Source organism: Pseudopipra pipra, chromosome 4, assembly GCF_036250125.1.
Source record: "Pseudopipra pipra isolate bDixPip1 chromosome 4, bDixPip1.hap1, whole genome shotgun sequence".
Taxonomy (NCBI): Eukaryota; Metazoa; Chordata; class Aves; order Passeriformes; family Pipridae; genus Pseudopipra; species Pseudopipra pipra.
The window spans coordinates 34,799,619-34,822,014 of NC_087552.1; the positions used below are offsets into that span (position 1 = coordinate 34,799,619).

Consider the following 22,396-nt stretch of genomic DNA (forward strand, 5'->3'; position numbering starts at 1 on the left):
CAGTTTATCTTCTCAGTCATGCACAGAACAAGCCAATGCATATTGCAGATGCAGATTTAAGTTCTCCTTCTTCCAACATCACAGGGCACCACCATTTGCGTTAGAGTTTTGTCAGCCTCCCACCTTTCTTGGAGAAAGACCTTCTCAAGGTCAGCTGTTATCTGACAGACAAGAGACAAAGTCTTCTCCACACAGGGAAATTTTAACTAAAGTTCTGCCAAAAATTCAGCCACTGAAAAAACAGTTTGTGTTCAGTTTCTACCTTGGATACTTTCAACAGTTTTTACTTTGCAGGATCCTACAAAATTGCAGCTGTTATGAAAGCTGATGATTAGTGACTATAAACTACTGGTAACAGACTTTCTTTTCTTAATCTTCACAAACTTCTCAGTCATAATTTTGCCCTTACATTCTATATGAATGGGACATAACTGAATTTCATGTAGTAAATATGATTGTAGCTAAATATTAATAGGGTTAAAAGGTGATGTTTAAAAAAGTCAAGAATGAAACAAACACTCCCACCTTCAGGATTAATGCAACTAAAAGACACCTTATCATGCTGACACTTTAATTATCAACTATATTCATTGACTGAACCACTGATGGTATTTTTCTTTAAAACATCTGAAAAACTTTGAGATAGATACAAATAATAAACTGTGATGACTGACTTCTCAATCAAAGACTTCAAACAAAGACTTCTCAATTTGAAGAATGCATAAAAGGCTGATAAGTACCAATAAACATATGGGAGGATTATGCACTACATTTTCTAAATCCTCACAGGAAATCTAATGAGGTATAAAGTCAATAATGATTCTTTATAAGACCAACTGTAAATATTTAGCACATCACCATCATGAGATTCACCCAGTACTGGATATTAGAAATTATCAAAAAGGAATACCATAAAACTGAAAATAATGTTTTCCATCAAAACAGTGGTACACATAAGTATTCATGAATGGTGTTATATGATAAAACTACATGTTAATTTTTTGAACTTTAAATAAATCCATTCAAATTATGCACCCTGTGATCATGGCAAATACAAATACAGAGACTGGTAATGAATGATGATTTTATAAAAAGGTTTTTAAAATACAGTGTCAACAAATCTGCAGGCTGTAAAGACAGACACAGGCAACATTAACATCAGAGGACTTCATAGAGAAGCAAAAAAGCTGTACTTATTCATCTATACGTAGGGAACATTTTGCAAGGTATACATGTGAATTTAAGCCTGAACTGGCTTCTATTATGAAATGATGAGCCATATGGTTATTAGAACAGTAGTGAACATCATTGACTTTAGCAAGGTTTTGATTCTGTCACTCAGAGCACTGTTGGGTCCCAGCTAGGGAAGTGTGGATAGCATGAGTGGATTTTAAGTATCTTACCATACCTTCAGGCTCAAAGGGCCATGGTCAGCATTTTACAGACTAAAGATCAGCTCGCTACGAGGGGTTTCAATAATGGGCTGATACTGTTTAATTTTCACTGGTGACTTGGATGACAGGACAAAATGCACTCAGAAAACTTGCAGCTGGCATCAAATTCAGAGGATCACAAAGCATACTTCTGCAAGACTGCCCTTCAGAGGGATCTATATAAGCAGGGGGAGTAGCTGAGAAACTGGAATTCTACCAAGACAAATGAAAAGTCTTGTACTTGGGACAGAGTAATTCCATATAAAAATATAGAAATTCAGCTGGCTAGAAATCAGTTTTGCAGACAAGGATTCAGGTAGACCACAATTTGAACATGAATAAAGAAGCTTGGCCAAGTGCCTGCCAGAATTCCCCTGTGACATGTTCTGTGATTCAATAATCTCAGCTACAAAGTAGTCTGTGACAAATCTGAATTACTAATGGTAGTGGTAAAGGTTGCAAAAGGCAAAGGCAATCCAGTTCAAGTAGCCTAGAGGGATTTCTGAAAAGTTCTTAATAGTATCTCTCAAGTCTTCATCAAGAGCTTTGAAGGGACAGCTACGTGTTTTGCAAACTCTACCAGTATGCCTTCATGTCTCCAGGTAAGTCTAGGGAGCAATAATATTGACACCACATAGCAGAGGCATGGGAAGTGAGGAAAAAAAAACTTAAACTGTCCAAAGTGTTCAAGAGGCCTAGGTTCCTAACATGATACTGTTCTTTTTTATGAAATGGTATGCAACCATTTCATTTGTTCAAAGTACAGCTTCAGTTTACTTCAGCTTCATCTAAGAGTACTCACAACCTGGGCAAATGCATCCTTTATCCTGAGCATGAGGAATATGCAACCATGTTCAGCTACACAATTAATCTGAATTGAATGAACTATTAGTTTGATGCATTACGCTAGTTAGGAGCTTTGATGCAAAAGCAAAGGCAATTTTTCCACTTAAAAACACATGTTTGTTTACCACTATTTTTCTCTTTTTTCTTATTGTAATTATCTGTCTTATTCACTGAACACCTTTCAGCACCGATAATAAAAGATGCAGAAGTTTTAACAGACAAAAGCTATTTTTGCACTACACCTATGATTCATTTTCCATTCTCTTTATCAAATAAGACAGAACACTAAGGCATATGTGCAAATATAATTAAGATTTGCTTCATAATGCAACAAAAAGTCAAGTAAAGTTAATACAAACTTCTTTTAATAGCTTAGTTATATTAAAAGGTTGATGTAAATAAAAATCCAACATCTAGAACTACTGAAAGTCCAGCTTACATGGATTTAGATCATAAGAGTGTATGAATCTCCAAATTGATCTAAGAAACTGTAGGTCTAAGAGTTGCCACAGCTTCTTGTCTTTCTACAAGCATCATTCACTATTTCTGCAGTGGACTCCCCAGTTCCTTAGTGGTAGCCAAGAGAAATGACCAAGGATCATGGTTTTCAGTTTTAGGTTCTGAGGGAGCATTTGTCAATTATAGACTCTTCTACATCTTTTTGCTTAGAAAATTTCTTTCACCCTCTGTCCATCACTGACTCTTTGTGTTTTCTCTTCAGCAATTCTTGTCACTAGTGCTATCATTTACCTACTTTGTAGTTACTGTCAGTGAAATCAGTTGAAATTAATGACTGTCTCACTGAATAACACATGATCTCAGAAAAATTTAGTCAAATGCTCAAAGTGCGTTCCCTGTGGAATATAAAGATATCCAAAATGTCTTGTTTGGTTTGGAGTAGCCTTTCCTGCTGCAGATTGCTTTGTGTTAGATCATGTACAATACATGTTGCACTTTCCAGAACTCAACTCTTTATCTAAAATAACTAAAGATCACTCAGATTTTTTAATTAACCCGCAGCATAAATATCCAGTGCTTGATTGATACAGTGTCCAAAATGCAATGAATTTTTGACATTCCTTATTTCTGTGAGATCTACTAAATCATTGGAAAGCAGAGGACGTAATTCCTTGACTATAATCAAATGTCCTCTTCCCAGTAGCCTTCAAAAATTTGCTTCAAATACAAAAATTCCATCATTGTAGAAGTTTGGTATATTCCAAAGTACCTTAAGGTAAAGGTGATCAGAGAATGCTTCCTTGTTCTGTTTTTCAGATTAACAACTGAATGGTTAAAATGAACCTCAAAACACCTGTAAATCTAGACCACCTGTTTTCAATGCAGTCATAATGAAGAACAAATCAAAAAATCATAACATTATATTATTTAAAAATAGGCACAGAACCAAATATTGTTATAAGCTATGCTTTTGCCGTATACTTTGAACTACATCTATGGCAATAAATTAATAAAAATGGTATTTGGGTAAGAACAGTCAGTAATGTGCATCAGGAATAACACACAATTAAAAAAAGGCATTTAGCCCATTATTGCTTCTAATGTTTTCTGCTTTTCTCTTGAAAACAAATTTCACAGGAAATATAATTACGTGTTAAATATAGCTTTCTTTTCCAGAGAACATGGAAGTGTTAATTCACTAAAGTAACAGTGATAATTGGTTTTGACCTTATTTATTGTCGAATGTTGTTTAATTTGTCTAAACAAAAAAAAAAAGGAATTTATGCAAAAATCAGTTTATATATGTTTATTGTATTTGGACATGACTAGTTCAAGTAAAAACATTTTATCTAAATGCTAGGAGTTAGCATAAATATTTTCAAGTAATTTTGCTCATATAGATCCAAATTTAATGCTCCTGTTTATTGCAAATACAGATGATGAACATCAATATTGCATACTTGCAGTTACCTTAAATGAAACATTTAAAATGCGGTGGTTCAATCTATGATGTATTTCTGGAACTAATCAATAATGAAATGGGAATTTTAAGAGGAGAGTTGGCAGCCTTGGTAATTCATAGTTTTGTGCATGAAGCTTTCAGTTTACAGATATAATACTTTGCCAATTTTATTTACTGTGTACCTTCATTTCACTTTCAAATTTCAAAGCATTTTTCCCAGAATGGTAATAGAATTTCCAAACATTTAGGATCTCTGAACTTGAGTTTTATAATAACCCAATTTTGTAAAAACTATCTCCTCATCCTGTTCTGTTAGGAGAATGAGAGGACAGTATTCTGAAACAGTAATTCAGGGTTAAATTAGCTGAACTGCAAAGGTAGTTAGAAAGCCTAAAGCATAGCAGAAATACCATATTTCCACAAAATAAAAAAGATATCCATGCAACTGTTATTCAAGATTTCCCAAAAATCTGCAGATTAGAGTTACAAAGCAGCTCCTCACAGAAAATGAGAGCAGTTTTAGTATGAAAGAGATTTTGAAAAAACCTACTGACTGGCTGAAGTGACTATTGATGTTTAGAGGGAAAAAGACTGCAAGCAGAACTCAAGATAGGCTCTGTCATCTGACTGTACAGAGGCTTCTAACTTTTGTTATTCACTGAGTAGTATTTTACTCCTCTTAAGAATAGATGCTCTTGCAAATGTCTATAATTTCATGTTGAACAAGGTAACATATTCCTAGAACAAGGACTGTGGGTATTCCACTCTTGGCTTTGCATACCTGGTATGTTTCCCCAAGATCAAAGCAGGTAATGGGCTATGTATCTAAGATCAGCACAAAGGTTAAAGGACAACCTAAAGACTCACTGGGTTAAGCTATGGTTCTTAGCACTTCGGTCTCGTATACTACAGTCCTAATTACAGTATTTTCTGTTCTACCTTTTCACTAACAATGGGCATCAGATCTTGTCATGGGCTGGGAAATTATCTTCTTTCACTTCTCCTTTGAAAGAATCTGCAGGTCTCTTCTGAAGAAAAGTCACCAGTGGAGTTGCACCTGGACATCCACTGGAACTCACATGTTCTATTCATTGTTCAACATCATTCAGGAGAAGCAGAAAGAAAATAAAATGATAACATTTGCTGGAACAGAATTTATGGAGAACAATTAATCAGGTAGTTTAGGTAGCAAACACAGAAGCTGGTTTGCTTGAAGACGTTAGTTATGACACTGGTATGTCAAATTCAATATACTTAATTCAGTATTCAAAGTATTACATGAAGGAAATAAAAAAAGTTCCAAACCTTTTTTATAGAGTGATGGGCTCTAAACTAGTTATCATTGCCTAGGTATGAGATCTTTAGAGTATAATTTGCACTTTTCTGAAAATATATACTCAGTCCTGACAATGTATGACAATAAAAGGAATTATTAGGCAAAGACTGGTACTCAAACAGAAAAATATTACTATGCCACTGTATAAATCCATGTTGCATGAGCAACTTGACTGTTTGCTTTTTGTGCCTCCCCCTATAAAAAAACTTGCAGTAAAATTTGAAAAAGAACAGAGAAACACAACAAGAATAATCAAAGATTGGGCGCTTTTCCATACAAACAACTATTAAATGACTGAGGGGTTTCAGAATGGAATAGAGTTGGCTACAAAGATATGTCAGCAACTGAAGGGGAAAAAAAAGCGTTTCAGAGATTAGAAATATAGAACAATTGTTCATGGTTTCTTATCCTACAAGAACTAAATAAATGAACAGGAGGTGTGTACTATGAAATAAAAAAGATAGCACTTGTATCCAGGATTCATTACATTGTGAATATCTCTGAACCAGAATGCTGTAGACACTAATTTCACATGGGTAAAAGTAATCAAATCTATGAGTGAGACATCCATCAAGAGCTATTAAAGAGAAGCACTCTGCAAGCCAAAAATCACTAAAGAGAAAGTATGTTAGAGGAATCTTACATGCTTTTGCTTCTTTTGCAATCTTCCCTAGGCACTCTCAGAACAAAAGTACTGGACTAGATGTACATTTGTACTAATTCAGAGAAGTTGTTAACATGTATATGTTGTCACTCAAAGTAGGTATGAACTTGATAATTCATAAACAAGAACATATTAATCTTTGTTCAGCATCAACTATTGCTTAAATAGAGTGTTCAGCAAGTTTTAAAAACACTATAGCTTTTCCCTCCAACAAATACATCTCTACCACATCTCAGTTGGGAAGAATAATAATCATAATGCAAAACAAATTTTTAAAAAATGACACCTTCTCCAATCATTTATTATGCCAGAGTGGCAACCAGATGAATTGTTTGGATCTCTACCATTTTAGGCAATCAGACTCCCAATTCTTATACTAAATAACTTCGTAGAGAAGGCTTATGTGGTTTTACTCTCCTCTAGGTTTTCATTGTTTTGCATCTTTTTTTAAACACATTTTGACACAATATTGCACTATGTATACCTCTGCTTCATAGCCTTTGTATGATTCCTTCTTTTTTACTACGGTCAGAATTGCATTTCCACATAAATTACTGCTAACCTACTTAAGATAAGATTGGACACTCTGAGAGCATGATCTGTTTAGAAAACCAGCTTGAGAATCTATTGACCATTTAATTCTGTATACAACACAGGCACAGGGCCATTTTGCTAGCCTGTTTCCTTTGGTAGAAAATGGTCAGGTTCTTTGTTGGGGATTGGGGAAAGAGTGGGGTTTTGTTTGTTTTTTTTTTCTTTAACTCCAACAGCATCTATAATACATTTGGATAATTGCACACATGCTTTTAGGCTGTAGATAGAATCACAGAATCATTCAGGTTGGAAGAGACCTATAAGATCGTCGTATCCAGCTGTTAATCCAGCACTGCTGAGTCCACCACTAAGCCATGTCCCTAAGTACCACATCCACACATCTCAGATAATATTCATCCAACTAAAAAAGGGGTCCAGTCACCAGAGGGAGTGAAGTCAGCACTAACAGTGAGTTAGCATGACAGACAATTTTATCAAATATATGCAACCCACACATACATAAATATTCCTACTGAACTCAGCTCACATGTTCTCTAATGAATACATAAATAATTATTATATGCAATTATGAGATGTTTATTTCTGAGCATTTAGAAAGCCAGGAGTGATGAGAAGGAAGAAGTTTCACAGTTTACAGTATCACAGACCACTAAAATAGTTTTAACTGACTGGAGTACTTGATATTCTTTCCCCTCACCCATACTGTTCTCAATATTTAAATGGAGTTGTAGCAGCCTAAATTCTGAGGTGACATACTGAACTCTATACACATCCAAATATTTTTAGCAGTGACAGCACATGAGAAGCTACTTAAAACCACTTAAGAGATCTGTGCTATATTAACCAGGCAAAGGCTTGATGACAAGAGATCAAGACTTATTGAAATAAAATTAAAAAACAAACAAACAAGATCTTTTCGTGCATGTCTTCAAAGATACCACGTAGTTCTATCATTAGAGGATTAAACCAATGCTACTTTCCTGATTTAAAATAATAACATGTAAATTATACTTTCCTTCATTGAATATATGACTTCAGAATACAAAGTTAGATACTAGTTAGAACTAACAATTTGTCAAAATTTAATGCTTTTATCTAAGCACCTTGTGAATGCACTAAAACAACTGGCATTATCTAATATGTGTACTAGCAACTGTTACAGACTAGACTAATAAGATTAACAGATATGTTAAAGAACAATATCCTGCCTTCAAAAAAACCTTCATATTTATGCCTTATGACCCTTTTAGGTTTTTTGACTTTGCTAATTTTTATAAGCTTTATATGTAATTATAGTAGAAGTAGATTTTAGAAGCAGCTATATTGTATTCCTCACCCTTTAGCACCCATTAGTTTACACATTCCTCAACCCTCTTACCCCATTCCATGCACCCCATATCAATCCTACCCCTGAATTCAGCAGAAATGTTTAGTCTCTTGTCAAGGCAAGGCCTATGCTGTTTGGAAAACACTCATATCTTGGCCTGAACAACAGAACAGAGTCAAGAACTAGGTGACTGTGTACCCTTTGTGCTCTGAGGATGATGAGAATGATGAAGTAGGTGGTCTTAAAAAGCCCCCAGATCCAATTCCCACGGAGTGGACCCGGAGCAGACCAGAGCAAAGTGTTTCCACCAGCGTGGAAACACTTGGGATTGGACAGATATTATTATAAAATGTAACCTCTTAGGCACAGTCGGTGCGTGCGCGTCTTGTAACATCTATGCCTTGGCACAAATTAAAACCCTTTCCTTATCTCACCCTCAATTAACTGCTCCTGAGTCTTTTTCTTTAGCACCAGCTGAGAAGGCATCAATATATATTTTTAAAGCAAGTTTTTTTCTTCAAATGCTTTTGAGATTACAGTAAGAATCACAAAAAGACCTTCCTCTTCCAAAAAAAAAAGAAAAGGTAAGCCTAAAAGTCCTCTTCTAAGAATGTTTTTAAAAATTAAGTATTCCCCTTAGCTATTTGATTAATCTATTCATTTTTATAAAACAAAAACGAATTTATAGATAATTGATGTGTTTCATTGGGGGCTGGTAGTATAGTAATTATTTTTATCTTTCTGGAGTTAGAAATCAATTTGTAACTGCATTGCATTTTTTTAAAAGACAAATTAGGTTGAAAAGAGAAATAATGCATTTGTCATATTTAACTAATATTGCAATTATCGTACTCTCTCCAAATTTTGTATCTTTAGATCATTAGAATCAGTTGAGCATTGGAAACTTACCATATAGAAGCACGTCTCTCCTCCTTTTAGGACAAACAAGTTCAGGAGATGCAAGTCACTAGGATAGATATGCGCTTCTCCCTTTCAAAGGGATGCATCATGAAGCCCCTTGAAAAGCACTGCCTTTGTAATTTTTCTCCCTTATCACATTTTATGAGTGAGCAACAAAAATTTTGCCAAATATAGGGTAAAAAAATCTTGGAAATCATAGAATCATTGAATGGTTTGGGTTGGAAGAGATCTTAGAGATCCCTCGTTCCAATCCCCCTTGCCATGGGAAGGGACTTCTTCCACTAGACCAGGTTGCTCAAGGCCCCATCAAACCTGTCCTCAAACACTTCCAGGGATGGGGCATCCACAGCTTCTCTGGGCAACTGTTCCTGTGCCTCATCACCTTCAGAGTAGACTTTTTGTCTAACTTCTAATCTAAGCCTGTCCTCTTTAATTTTTAAACCATTTCTCCTTCTACTGTCATATATTCTTGTAAATAGTCTCTCTTCCTCGTAGTCTCCAATCTCATGGCTTTTGTGAATTTTTCCCCTTATTCTATGGCATTGTCCAGCATGTGGGTCAGGAGGACCTTTATGAGCAAAACTTTTGCATGTAATTAATCTTTGTTGACTTAGGACTGAGGAGGGAAAGACCAAACCAAGGCCTGAAAACATCAGCTAAGACAAAACTAAACATAAATTATTTTTAAAAACTAACTAACTAACTAAATAAATAAATAAAAATGGGGCCGTATATACAATAAATACAAGACAGACACAAAAATGGTCCTTCTCTCTGAACACAGTGAAAGTGTATTATCACCTGTAAGATCACTGCAATTACTATGGTTTGAGTGCCCTCGTAATAAATGCAGACATAATAGGAAGAGTTTATCAGCTGGTAAGCTGAATGTTCTTCTCCAGCCTATTATGTGTCTACTTGTGCTACTTTTGCCTTGGGAAGTTTAAAATGGAAAACAAAAATATGTCCAAGGAAGGAATTCTTCCAATTCTTTCCATTACTTCCACTGTTTTCCTTGGTCAGGGCCCTGAAGTACCTTTAGAACTCATGTGGAACTGTCCAGAAACTGTTCTCAAAACTGACATTAAGAAGGCATTTTCAAACAGGAATTTGAAGTCTTAAGTGGGTGCCTTAAAAAGCACCCATCAGATTAAATTATATACCCACATTTTTTTATCTAGGGGTACCTATATGACATTTCTATTCATTTCTCTGTGTACAGCACACAATTTTAAAATAGATTTACTCCTTTTATAAACTAGAAACAAACACACAAAAAAAAAACAAGCCCCCCTGAAAAGATACGAAACTTCAAATGGTTGTTGAAGCACTTAATTTAGGATGCCAAGATAAATTACTTAATTTACTTTTATTTAAAACTTTATTTAAAATGTAATAAGTTGACATTTTTCATATTGAAAATTAATTTATACATATTTTATGTGACATATTCAATAAAATATTTAAATCTCAATATTTCATTCACTATGTACTTCAGTTGGCCAAAAATATGGATATGTTAGGATTGTTGTAAACTGCAAAACCATACAACATAAAAAAATCTCACCCTATGGAAGCAAAATATTTAAAGAGAAAAAATATAACAAACTGAAAAGTTATGGAAAAATACTACAATGAAACTTGAAATTTTCCTATTATGTTTGGGGAAATTAAGTTAGTAATTTTACTGAAAAAGAAAACCTTATCAGAACCTAATTAACCATGAACAATGAAGTGAACTAAAACGGTTTCTTCTCCAATATGTTTATTTGTAATGCAGACATTTTTGAGCCAATTTCTCCTTACTGTGTGTAATGGATAGTTGGGAGCATTCAATAAAAAAATCTTTTCCAATGCACTGTAATATACTTTTCTCTAAGGTCTAGTGAGAAAAGCTCACAAGCTTTGCAAAATTGGAATTTTTTTTATTAACTCCATTTACAGAATTTTCAAAGTACTTTCATGAAATCTGGTGCAAAACTGTATCTTCAGATTTTTTTTTTTACAGTGGAAATGTCAGATATGCTTAAGAAATCCAGATGTCTCAGTAATTACTAAAAACCTTTTACCATCTTCTTCTGATTAATAATTTTTCTATTTTTATTTACCCAAATGCAAGAACAAAACCAAAGCAAGCAGAGTGGAAGAACTATAAAAGAAAACCAAACAAAATTCCCCACAAAACAAACAAACAAACAACCAAAACCAAAACCAAACAAACCCAACCAACCAATAAGACAAAAATAAATAAATAAAATTTTGAATTAAATTATTTTTCTTGCACTTTTCTAAAGTAAACATTAGTATTTGATATTTAAAAATCACTAGTATACAGAAAAGGCAGCTTTTCCATTCAGTTCTCATCTGAAATACTTAAATTGACTTAGTCATCCAAAATGTTCCCCTTTTGATGATATGGGGAATGAATTACAACCACCTTTTCTTTCCCTTTTCCTATTTCTTAAGTGCAACTGACACGTGATCTCTGAGTCTTACAACATTACAGCAAAGTTTCCTCAGGTTTTAAGTTTGCAGTGCTTGTCACAGAGTTTTTTTAATTTTCCAAATATTTTACTATTTGAATTTAATGCTGAACTAATAAACCCTTTACTGCAACATGCAGGAATGGTCTTATTTTGTTGAATGGATTTTAAATTGGTGCTTTCAGCTACATGGAAAATATAACAACTATCTAGGCACATAAGGAAATAACCTGACATACAGGTTTGAACATTTCATCCGTGTCTTAATTTCAGATTAAATACAATGTTTTTTGTAAGAGAAAAAGGATTTCTCTGTGCTAAAGAAATTCTAAAGAAATCAAATGCTAAATATGACTTGAGTTATTTTTAAAGGAAAGATAATTTGCATTGAGATTTAATATAATAATAATTATGAAAAAATATTTTAGAAATTACTCTTATTTATTGTTAGCTAACTGCTTATAGACAGCTACTCTTGAAGTTGAAATCAGTGACCAGTTTTAGCTATGAAATCCAGATAAAGAGCTAATGACATGGGGTATAAAGAAATAAGTAATGCAATGGTTTTCTTACTAAATAATATTTTATGAGCTTATTAGTTTTCACTATAGTTCCAGATGAGTAATTCTGCCTTGAAGTAGAGATACTTAATGTTCTTGCTTGTGGATTAGCTGACAATGGTCTCCTTTAATGCCCAGTCATTACTCCTTATGTACTGATAGAATTTTCCCTTTCTTCCCACCACCTTGTTGCCATTATGGAGAAAGAGAGCTTCCTTTAAAATAGTTGGTAAATTGTTATTTTAAATTTTTTCTTGAAATGTTCCTTACAATTACTTACAAATAAATTGTAAGGATGTTGGAATTGTGGATGTTGGGACATCAGTCATGTCTTAATCTCACAGGTGCGCTGCTTTGCACAGATGAAAATATTCTCAGAATTAGCAATGTAACAAAACAGTTGCAACAATACTATAACTCATCACAAATGACTAATTCCTGAGAAATAATAGACCAGTTACTAGGGAACTTGTTTAACCATAACCAGATATGTGTAATTGTTAAGTGTTTTCTTTTTCCTTAACATTCTCTGTCATTCTCCATAGCACTGAAATAAGCTCGCTGAAAGACATATAAGACTTCATTCTCAGGCATTTTGAGCCACTAACAAATGTTATGCAAGTCAATCTCTACCAATCCTCTTGTCTGAAACAAAGCTACTATAACTAAGTCATTTGGTTCCAGCCTTCATCCTCTGCAGTCCTGTATTTCACAGCGCTATCTCTTGTTGGATTCCAAAATTTGGATATGAGAAAAAGAAAACTGCTAGGTTTAAACAAAAGCCTTAGTCTAGCAGAGACTGGGGAAAAATCTCCATCTAAAGTCCAGACAAGGATCCATTGATGTCACGGGTTTGGAATGTCCTGCCCAAGCCCAGAGAAACCATGCCCTGATTTCATCAAGCCAGTGCAGAAGACTTATTGTGTTTTATCTCTCCCTTTGTGTTCCCTGAATCCTGTGCATTCTGCAAACCTGAATTCCTCTTTCCCCCAGGTAATCCCCCTAAGATGGGTTTTCCCCTATGCTGTATATGTAAAACCCCAAATTTGTTAACCTGGGTTTTTCCCTTATGTCATCCCCTGAAACCCCCTATTTTTAATAAATTGTAATAGTTACAACCCCCTGTTGAATACGTAGACCCTAAACCCTTTAAATATGAACTTGTAAGTCTAATAAACTTTTCCAGTTTTCTGCCTCCGCTGGGATCGTCGTATTATTTACTCACTACAGTCTCTACCAACCTACATCACTGAACCAGGCAAAAGCTTCCAGGTAAATGCACTGATGGGATTAGAGATCAGCAGAACTCAATGTTCATAAACAAAATCTCTTAATTTCTTCAGTATGTTCTTATACCCAAAAACCCTGTGAAATATTTGTTTCATTGACTCATGCAAACCTATCATGGCCTTAAATTTGTTACTTGATTCCCCCAAATAATGCGGGAATCAAGTAACACCTTTTGGCACCTGGTCTTAGCGAAAGGTCAAATTCCAAATTTAAAGAAATGAAATGTACTTATTTAGCATCACAATGTATTCACTTTATTAGGTTCCAGTTCTAATTATCTGGCCTCAGGATAAAGCAGCTTATTTACACTTAAATGTGACTGGTTCCTTTTCAAGATTTTTATATAGGTTTTAAATTACCCAAGTCAGCACAAACATTTATGTCCTAGGAGAGACAATAATAGGGCTACATAAAGTGATGAATATTGTACTTCATCAGAGCTTCATGACAAGCATGTAAAATATCTGATCTCGCAGTACTTTGATAAACTATTTCATTTTGTGTATATCCAGAAGAAAGGCAAAAATCAGGTAAAATTTTAAAAGAATAGAAACCTTCAGCTGCATGATAGCATTTCAAGTGTTTGGAATGTATACTATAAAGAAAGTGTGTTAAAATCAGTTATCTCCTACTTTGATCCAGTTCTGAACAGGTAAACTACATCAACACTTCAGCATTTCTCAGAGGATTTGTACACTGCAAACCAGAAAAAATTAAGTTGTTTGGTTTTGGTGTTTTCGGGTTTTTTTTAAGGACCCATTTTACTCAGAGACTTTCAAATAATAAAAAAAAAGTTTTTAAAAAAAAACCCCAAACAGCAAAAAACCACCACCACAAAAACCCCAACCAACAAAAAACCTCACAGTCTTACTGGGGAAACACCAGATAAACACATTTATCATGATTTAAAAATCACTTGGCATCAAAATGAATTGACTTAGTGGCATGTGAGAAATTTCAGGCACACTACTTCAATCCATTAAACAATATTTAATACCTTAAATATTTCCTTATTTCTAATGTTTAGTTTAAAGCTCTGCCCACTCAATAGAAGAAGGTGCATCTTTTTGCAGCTGAGGTTCTCCAGATTGTAAACACGTGTAGCACCGGTAAAAATTTGAAAGATAGATTAAGTTGAGCTAAAAATCATTACCATGAAGTCCAATAGCTCCTGCACAGTATGATGTTAACTGGTGTTTTCAGAGGTTAGTGGTGAAATATAACACACTCTGTAACACTCTATTACACACAAGTTGTTACTGAAAAGGAATTAATGGTAGCAGGAGATAGAATAATACCTCTTCCTCCCTCAGAAAATGTTTCCTCTACTATTTGTTAACGTTTTACTATTGAAGACTTATCACAGTTATAAAGCTCTAACTCACACTCCACACTAAACACAATATTGAATTAATTGGAAGTATAAATTCAATAAGTTTTTTTCTGACTTAAGTTTTGTGGACTTGAGGATAACTCAACCAAGTGGGAAGTCTCATTTATTTCATTGAGTAATTCAGTATAGATTTTTTTAATTTAGATTTTTTTATCAGTGTTTTTTTAAGTTCTGATCTATTTTGCTTCAAAACCAAAGATACATACTGTAAAAAAAAAATTTCCGAACATGCACTTGTAATAATTGCATTTGAAAAATTAAAATAGAAGTAAAGCTATTATAATGAAAGCAGTGATGTTTCAGAATATCTTTTCAGGACTGAGAAAATGTAATAACTAAGCATATGTGGTCATAATGAGCCCTGTATTTATGGGGACTTCTTGCTGCTTGCCTTTGATTCCAGACACAACAAAGCACTGAGTTTGACAGTCATATTAGGCACTAGCCTCACATTTCCTTCTAAAAGGTGAGCCCAAAGACAAGTTCTGTAATTTCAGACCAGATCAAAAACTCCTGTAATAGCTGCTGTTACTGGAGTTTTATAAATCACTTCATACAAACACCTGGACAATAAGAAGTACTTGAAATCCAAATCTGATGTAGGTGACCTGAATGGCATTTCAAAGCTGAAGGTACTTCTAAATATATAAAGCAGTAGCATGTACAGTAACAGCATACATCATCCTGAATAACAGCTGCACAACAGATTAGATATTGTTAATAGTGTTGAGTGGTACCTGAAAGCACAAGTAATTCCAGCGAAACCATAAAGCATCATTAATAGAAGAAGGGACTATACAATTGGGTCATATTTGGTTTTGTCTAGATAATTCTTTCTGACAATTTCTCGCACATCTAGAGGTAATTTTTACAGTCAAGTCATCAGTGTGAGGACCTTCTGTGGTCCCTTCTACAAGCATAAAATAACATCTAAAATAGTTCTACACTAACAATAGAAAATGATTCTGAAAGATGTTGTTATTTTTTTCTTATTTTTATGCAGGATATCAGTTGTTACATGGAGCAGTTAATTCGATTATGTACAGCAAATTTGGTATTTATATTAATTCTATTCAATCAGATTTTTTCACAAATGTCTAAATGAATGTCATTCTTTCTATTGAAATCACAAAGGGAAGTGCCTATATATATGTATACATCTGCATCTACCTAGTGATAAAACAAATAATTTATTACTATTTACTTGCTTGCAGTATGCCTTGAGGTATTGCAACCCACCATGAAGGCCACCTGAAGTACTTGCTTTGAAATTTCATTTGAGATGGTACTTTAAAGAAGGAAAACACAAGATTATTTGTTTTAGAAAAGAGCACCAGATGAAAAGTAAAAAGAGAAAACATTTGCAGCTAACACAAAATTCTCTTGATACATAGGGGACATTAACCAAAGAAAGAAAACCCTTGAAAAATAAAGGAAGTACACTGGTTGAAATTTAGATTGCAGAAGATAAAGCTTTCAAGAAATTGTATTCCCCCCCTTTTTAGATTTTGTTTGGCTCATTCATCTTACGATTTCACCTGCTCTTTCAGAAAAAATTAAGTATATTTCTCCCTGTCTAAAAAACACATTTGCTGATAGAAAACCCTTTGTCTTGAGGCTGGCTGAGGAAGGAAAGGAAAAAAGCAAAGAAAACATTAAGATGGAACTGGATCACTTTTAGGATATAATTTTACATTATGTGGCCAAAGAAGTGAAGGACTGAACGAGATGATTCCTTCAGTCCCAAGCTCCCAAAACCTAGCTAAACTTTCTAATTTATCTTCTTATGTTAAAGGAAACAATTTTTCAGAATCCTCTCTGCACACACTACTGATTTAGTTAAACTGTTATGACATATAGTAGACAAATAACTCACAGATATATGTTATATCATCAAAAATTACCCCTCATGGTATGAGTGAAAACAGCCTATACCCAGAAAGCCACAATAGTTTTGCCAGTATGTAAAACCCTTCAGAAGCCAGTAAGCATCTTCATCTGCTTGCAGTATTCTGTGAATCTGGACCTGGCACAAACCTTCACAGCAGAGAACACCCTCTCAGGCATTTTCTTTCTTTGTTACTACCTCAGCATCTGACCTTCTGAAGGGTGAAAGGGATTTTCATTCCATTGCATATAGTTATCTACATTTGGTTGTCCTGTTTATTGTGAACTCATTTTGTCAGATAAAATGAGACTGTCGAAAGTAAATCACAGAAAACAAACAAGCATATATATGTATGTACATAGATATAGATTTACATGCATGGTAATGCCTTAAAAACAGCCAATGATTAATCTTTGTCCTTAGGGTGGTTCCTTTTCTACTACTGGAGAAAAAACAGAATTCCTGGTATTTGTGAGGAAAATTTCTAATTAAATATACCAATGAAAAAAAATTCTACCTGCAAATGCTAATGAAATAGATTCTTATTTCTGTTACGAAAATAAACAAGAAAAAAAAAACAAACAAAAAATAACTCCTCTGAATTCTGTGCAGAAGTTTTGAATAGAAGTTTTGAATTTCTTCGTCATGCAAATCCAAATCTTCTCCACTGCCATTCTGAGGCAATAAAAGTCAGTAACACTTGTTCCAGCAGTTGGATGAACTTCAATTAGGAAAGACTGACATTTTTCAAATCCACTACTCCACTACAGTTAGGGGTAGAGGCAAATGCACTGGGAGTAGCAGGTATTAGTGTAAAATGAGGTTTCATATATACATGAAAATGGTGGTGATAAAGGAATGAAAACCCATGAAATCCACACGGTCAAGTTATATTGATGGGGTAATGTTCAAGAGGTAAAAAAAAATTCTACAAGCATTTTTTTAAGTAAATTAACAGCTATGTCTTTTAAATGTCTTTAAACATCAAATAACACCATAACATTTTGGAAGATGATCCCCTGCAATCACTGTTACTCAGTTATAATCTTTCATTATATATGAAAATAATTTAAAAAAATAATTTGAAAAAAAAAAAAAATCCTATTTTGGTTTCTATTTGTTCTACGTGTTTGAAAGTGTCCAAGCTGGTGAAAAATAATATTTTCCTTATTGTTAAAAGGGATAATTTCAGAATTATAATATATAATCACAATATAATGTTCTAATAATATATCATTACAATATAACCAAATAGAATGCAAAATTTAAATTATTAAGTTCTTAAATAAAATTCTGGAAAAATCATGTTTATTTCTCTCTGGAATAAATATTTTGAACATTCCTGTGTCACTTTATTGAAGAAAATTAAAATGTTTAATTCTGTTGTAGGTGGATGCTTAATTGAAGAGATACTTGTGCGTGGAATAGTGTGTAGAAGATGCGTCATGAGTGCTTCTTGTGTGTATTTCCATACATGGATCTGGTTCCCTGTCTATATTAATTGTCTGTATCCTCATAAATCCAGACTTGCCATTACTAGTGACAGCTCACAAGCTTTGCCCTAAGCAAACAACACAGGCCTCTGGACAGATTCTGTCACATTCTCTTTACCTTAGTTTAGTGTGGCTTGTGTGGAGAGCTTGGTTTCAGCTTTGGGTCAGCTTGTGTAGCCATAAGAGCAGTAGTCAAATGACGGGATGGCTCATTTAAGTTGTTTTGATTTTGCTTAGCTTTTATAGGAATATATTGTTTGTGTTAATGCTAGTGAAGTAGGTCAAACTGACTGAATTCAAACTGTCTTGAGACCAAATGCAATGGAACTAGTGTATTTACCTCAAATTTATTTAAAGAGTATTTCTTTTATCTTAATTACAGAGTCTAATGTTATGTCACATTTCTTTCACTTTTTGGGCAACATACAATGAAGTGCACCTGTTTTTAGGTTTTGTTTTTCAACAATATAATGAATATGTATGCATTTTGTTAGCTACATAGGAGAATGAATCTTGCTCTAGAAATTATCTTCCACGATAGCCTTATAGTTTTAAATAGGGTCTTCTCCACTATTGTATTTCAACAAAGAAACCTAAATGATTCCTAATCTTATGTAATCTAATGTTTTCATTAGAATTCATCATAAGGCAATGCTTAACATACCATATGGAAATTATTTTTATTATTCAAAAGTTCATTAAAAATATATAAGAAAATGGTTTTTTTATGTCTGAAGTTTTACAACAATACAGAATAATCCCTCAGAGACACATCAAAATCTTATTTGGAAGAAAAATATTGTGCTTCCATTGTTACAAGGTTTCAGTGTTTTTAAAAAGCATGCTAATGTTTTAAACATATCTTTAACCCTCATGGACTGCTATGTATGTTAAATGCTTCCGTATAAATTTCCACACGGTATTCACATAATCAAGATCTAGAAGTAGAGCACCTAATCATATAATCATAGATAATGTGTGGATGTCTTTCTATAGATGCTGTATAATTCTGCACATTTTTGTAAGCCAAACTTGTAACACAACTCTAACTAAAGAAATTAAGGTATTTCCTAGTGTTTTGCTGCTGCAGATGAACTAATTTATCTCACTGTCACAATGTCCTAACATCTCCCACTTTCTCCCCCTGCCCTTATTTCTTGGCTGTACTCTCACCTCTTTTGCATGAGTCATGATCTGACCCTTCCCTTCATCAATTCAGGTCATTCAGCAGGATTGGGGGTGGGATATTGAGGGTGAGTATTTTTCTGCTGACTTAGTAAGTGACTTAGAGGAGAGAGTGTGAGTGTCAGGACAATGCAAGAAAGGCAGTCAGACAACCTCAGGAAGCAGGATCAAGTTATTTGTAGAAGCAATAAGCCATTTGTTCAGCTAAGTGGTATCACAAAATCAATCACACTTTCTGAAAGATTTTTAGGGAAATAAAAATCGTCAAAACTAAGAAACTTTCAGGCACTGAAAGTTTTTTTATCCATTGTCTGTCTTGTTTATCCATTTCATGTTTATTCTACTTGTCATGCAGCCATTTTTAGTATAAATTCATTACTTTTTAGTTTAAACTCTGTAAGTTGTTTTGAATCTTTTTTTCGTTTGACATCACTTAAAGTGGCTGAGAGCTCTCATGTGCCCAAAGATAAAGTACAAGAAGACTAAAACAACAAGTTGCAATGACTCATTGAACATACATTAAGGGACTAGTCAATGTATAATCAAACAATAATTATAGAAAGAATTGAGCACAAACTTCATCTTCTATGCTGCCAGGTTGTTGAATTTAGAGCAACAGCTTTTGAAACCAAAAGCCAGTTTTCAAGATTCAGTCTTAGGTTCGAGGTACATAAAAGAGAAAAATCATCAGTTCTGATCTGGATATAACAAAATATAAGGATACTACATTTAACACACTGTATAAAAGCTCTCAACATCTTTCTTCTTTCTGCTATTCACTACCATGTTGAACCTTATCCCAGTGTTTTTGGTCAAGATGTTTTAAGTCCTATACACAATTGTTCCGACATCCTTTTGGCACTGAGAGAACAAATACCTTGCGAAACTACACCACAAATCTTTTATCTCATTCCAAGTCCTATGAAGACATAAGACATGTAATAGAAGTGGTACATTTGTTGCTGGGTTTGTCAGGAATGATCTTATCAGCAGTCATAAATACAGGGTGTGGAGAAGTATTTCGGTTCTACTGATTATGTCTTGACCACACTACTTGCCACTTTTGCGCAACACAGACTTACCAATGCAAGCTGGCATCAAAAAAGATTATCTATGAATTCTCCATTACCAAAATCCCTCATAAATCTGGAACTTTTTATAGTGGGTATCACTGATTTCTGCTACAAAGTTTTCTGCTATAGCATGACTGTTAAGTTGTACAGCATCTGGATATATCAAGATTCAAAAAATAAAAAATGCTCTTTCACAAAAGCAAAGCAAGAAAGAGTAAACTGAAAGAAGAATAGGCTAGTCTTGGTACTTACGAAAAGCTCTATAGAACTCTTCCAGAGCCAGGTGCTTGTCACTATTATAATCATCGTATTTCAGCAAATCGAACACAGAGCAGTCAGATGGTTCCTTGCCAAGCTCATCCCGTTTTATTACCTGACAAGAAAATTATAACCATGAAATTGCATTTGAGCTCTTAGAGTTCTCTGGTATAATTAATTGTTTCTAATAATCATTTAATAGATCATTTTAAGGTTGCTGTGGGGCAATGAACTGCAACTGTGTAAAGTCAGGGATTTTCAGTTACTTTGTAATTATTTATTACAGTTTTAAAAGTTAATACCTTTAGGACAGACTGAAATTACACAAAAGTTCTTAGAATATACAGAGAATATATATAATGGGGATAGACAGAAGCACTATAAAGGCACTGGGAATTTTAAATCTGATCTTACTTTATATGTGCTGGAATGGTGACTAAGACACATTCAAATATACTTGAAATAATAATTTCCCAAGTACAAATGGCAGAATGTCATCTTCTTCTCAGTCTAATTCCTAACCACAGAAACCAAGTGCAGACACTTTCAAAAATAACTAATATAAACTCTTCTTATCGCACTAATTGTATCAACTTCTTATAGGCTTTGGACAAACCTATTATCTCCCTAAAGACCTGTTATATAAGTAGTTGACCTGAAAAAGTTTCTGTTTCTTAATGGGGGCACATAAAATTTGTAAATAGATCATAATTAATAGCTATTAGATTTTTAATTCCAATGGACTTACCCTAGAGAAACGTTCTTTAATGCGTGCGGCATTTTGGTTTAAGTCTATGTATATAGTAGACATCTGCTTAGATTCCATCTGAGGAATTTTTAAGATGCTGATAGTGATTCAGAATTGTCATTTTACATGATGTTTATATTAAAAATATTATCACATAACTGAAAAACCAAAACTAATGCAACTCTTTGTTGTAATATTGCACAGTCTACAGTTTTGTACCAGGCACAGAAAAATGGAATATGTCTTAGGTAATTCCTAGGTACAATAATTATTCTTACAATAACCTGTCTCCCAAAAAAATTGTTAAAAGACTATATTTGTATTAACATAGGATAATTTCTGGAAAACAGGTCATACAGGGGCTTTTGTTTTTCAGTTGCTCTGCAAAGGAATTGATTCAGTTACTATATATGTAAATACAAAATAGATAAAAGAATAATAGAGAATAAAAGAAGCAGTAGAAGAAAAAGACACAAATATTTTATGCTACCAGAAATAATCTTCTATATATTAATATAAAAACATTATAAAAGATAATCACCTTGTTTGTACATTAGAGAGTATGAAAACCATATACATAGACAAGAAAAAACACCACAAAACTGTCTTTTGTTATTATTAATTAAAAATACATACTACACTACCTGAATATTAGTGCTTGCTATTTCTCACACTTTAAAAGCCTGTTTATTGAGTTCACATTAAACTGAATTAAGAAAAAATAAAATTGTGTAGATCATGCAGCTGGTGCATAAAGGACAAAAATGTAGTCTGGGAAAAATTAGTAACTCTAAGCCCATTACAGTTATACAAGAAGTACTAAATATGCAATGGTGTGTAATGAAAACTTTAGCAGAACTCACTGAGATTTCAAGGCCTTGAAATGTTCTTAAAATCACAGCTGGTTCATGGAAAAGGCACATTTAGGATGAGGAGTTGTTCCTTTAATTGCCTGAAATTGTTTTAAACACCTGCTTTCACTAGCTTCAACTGTACAAATAAGGATGAAACGTTACACCTAA

At 33.8% G+C, this 22,396-nt stretch overlaps 1 protein-coding gene across 5 annotated transcripts in view; it reads right to left on the reverse strand.

The window, feature by feature from the left end:
- The window catches only part of FSTL5 (follistatin like 5), a 295,874-nt gene that overhangs the window by 105,632 nt on the left and 167,846 nt on the right, over positions 1-22,396 (reverse strand). For all 5 annotated transcript variants that reach the window (XM_064652364.1, XM_064652368.1, XM_064652367.1 and 2 more), the window contains one exon: positions 20,621-20,741. In XM_064652364.1, coding sequence (XP_064508434.1) covers positions 20,621-20,741 — 121 coding nt within the window. The remainder of the gene's footprint in view (positions 1-20,620; positions 20,742-22,396) is intronic.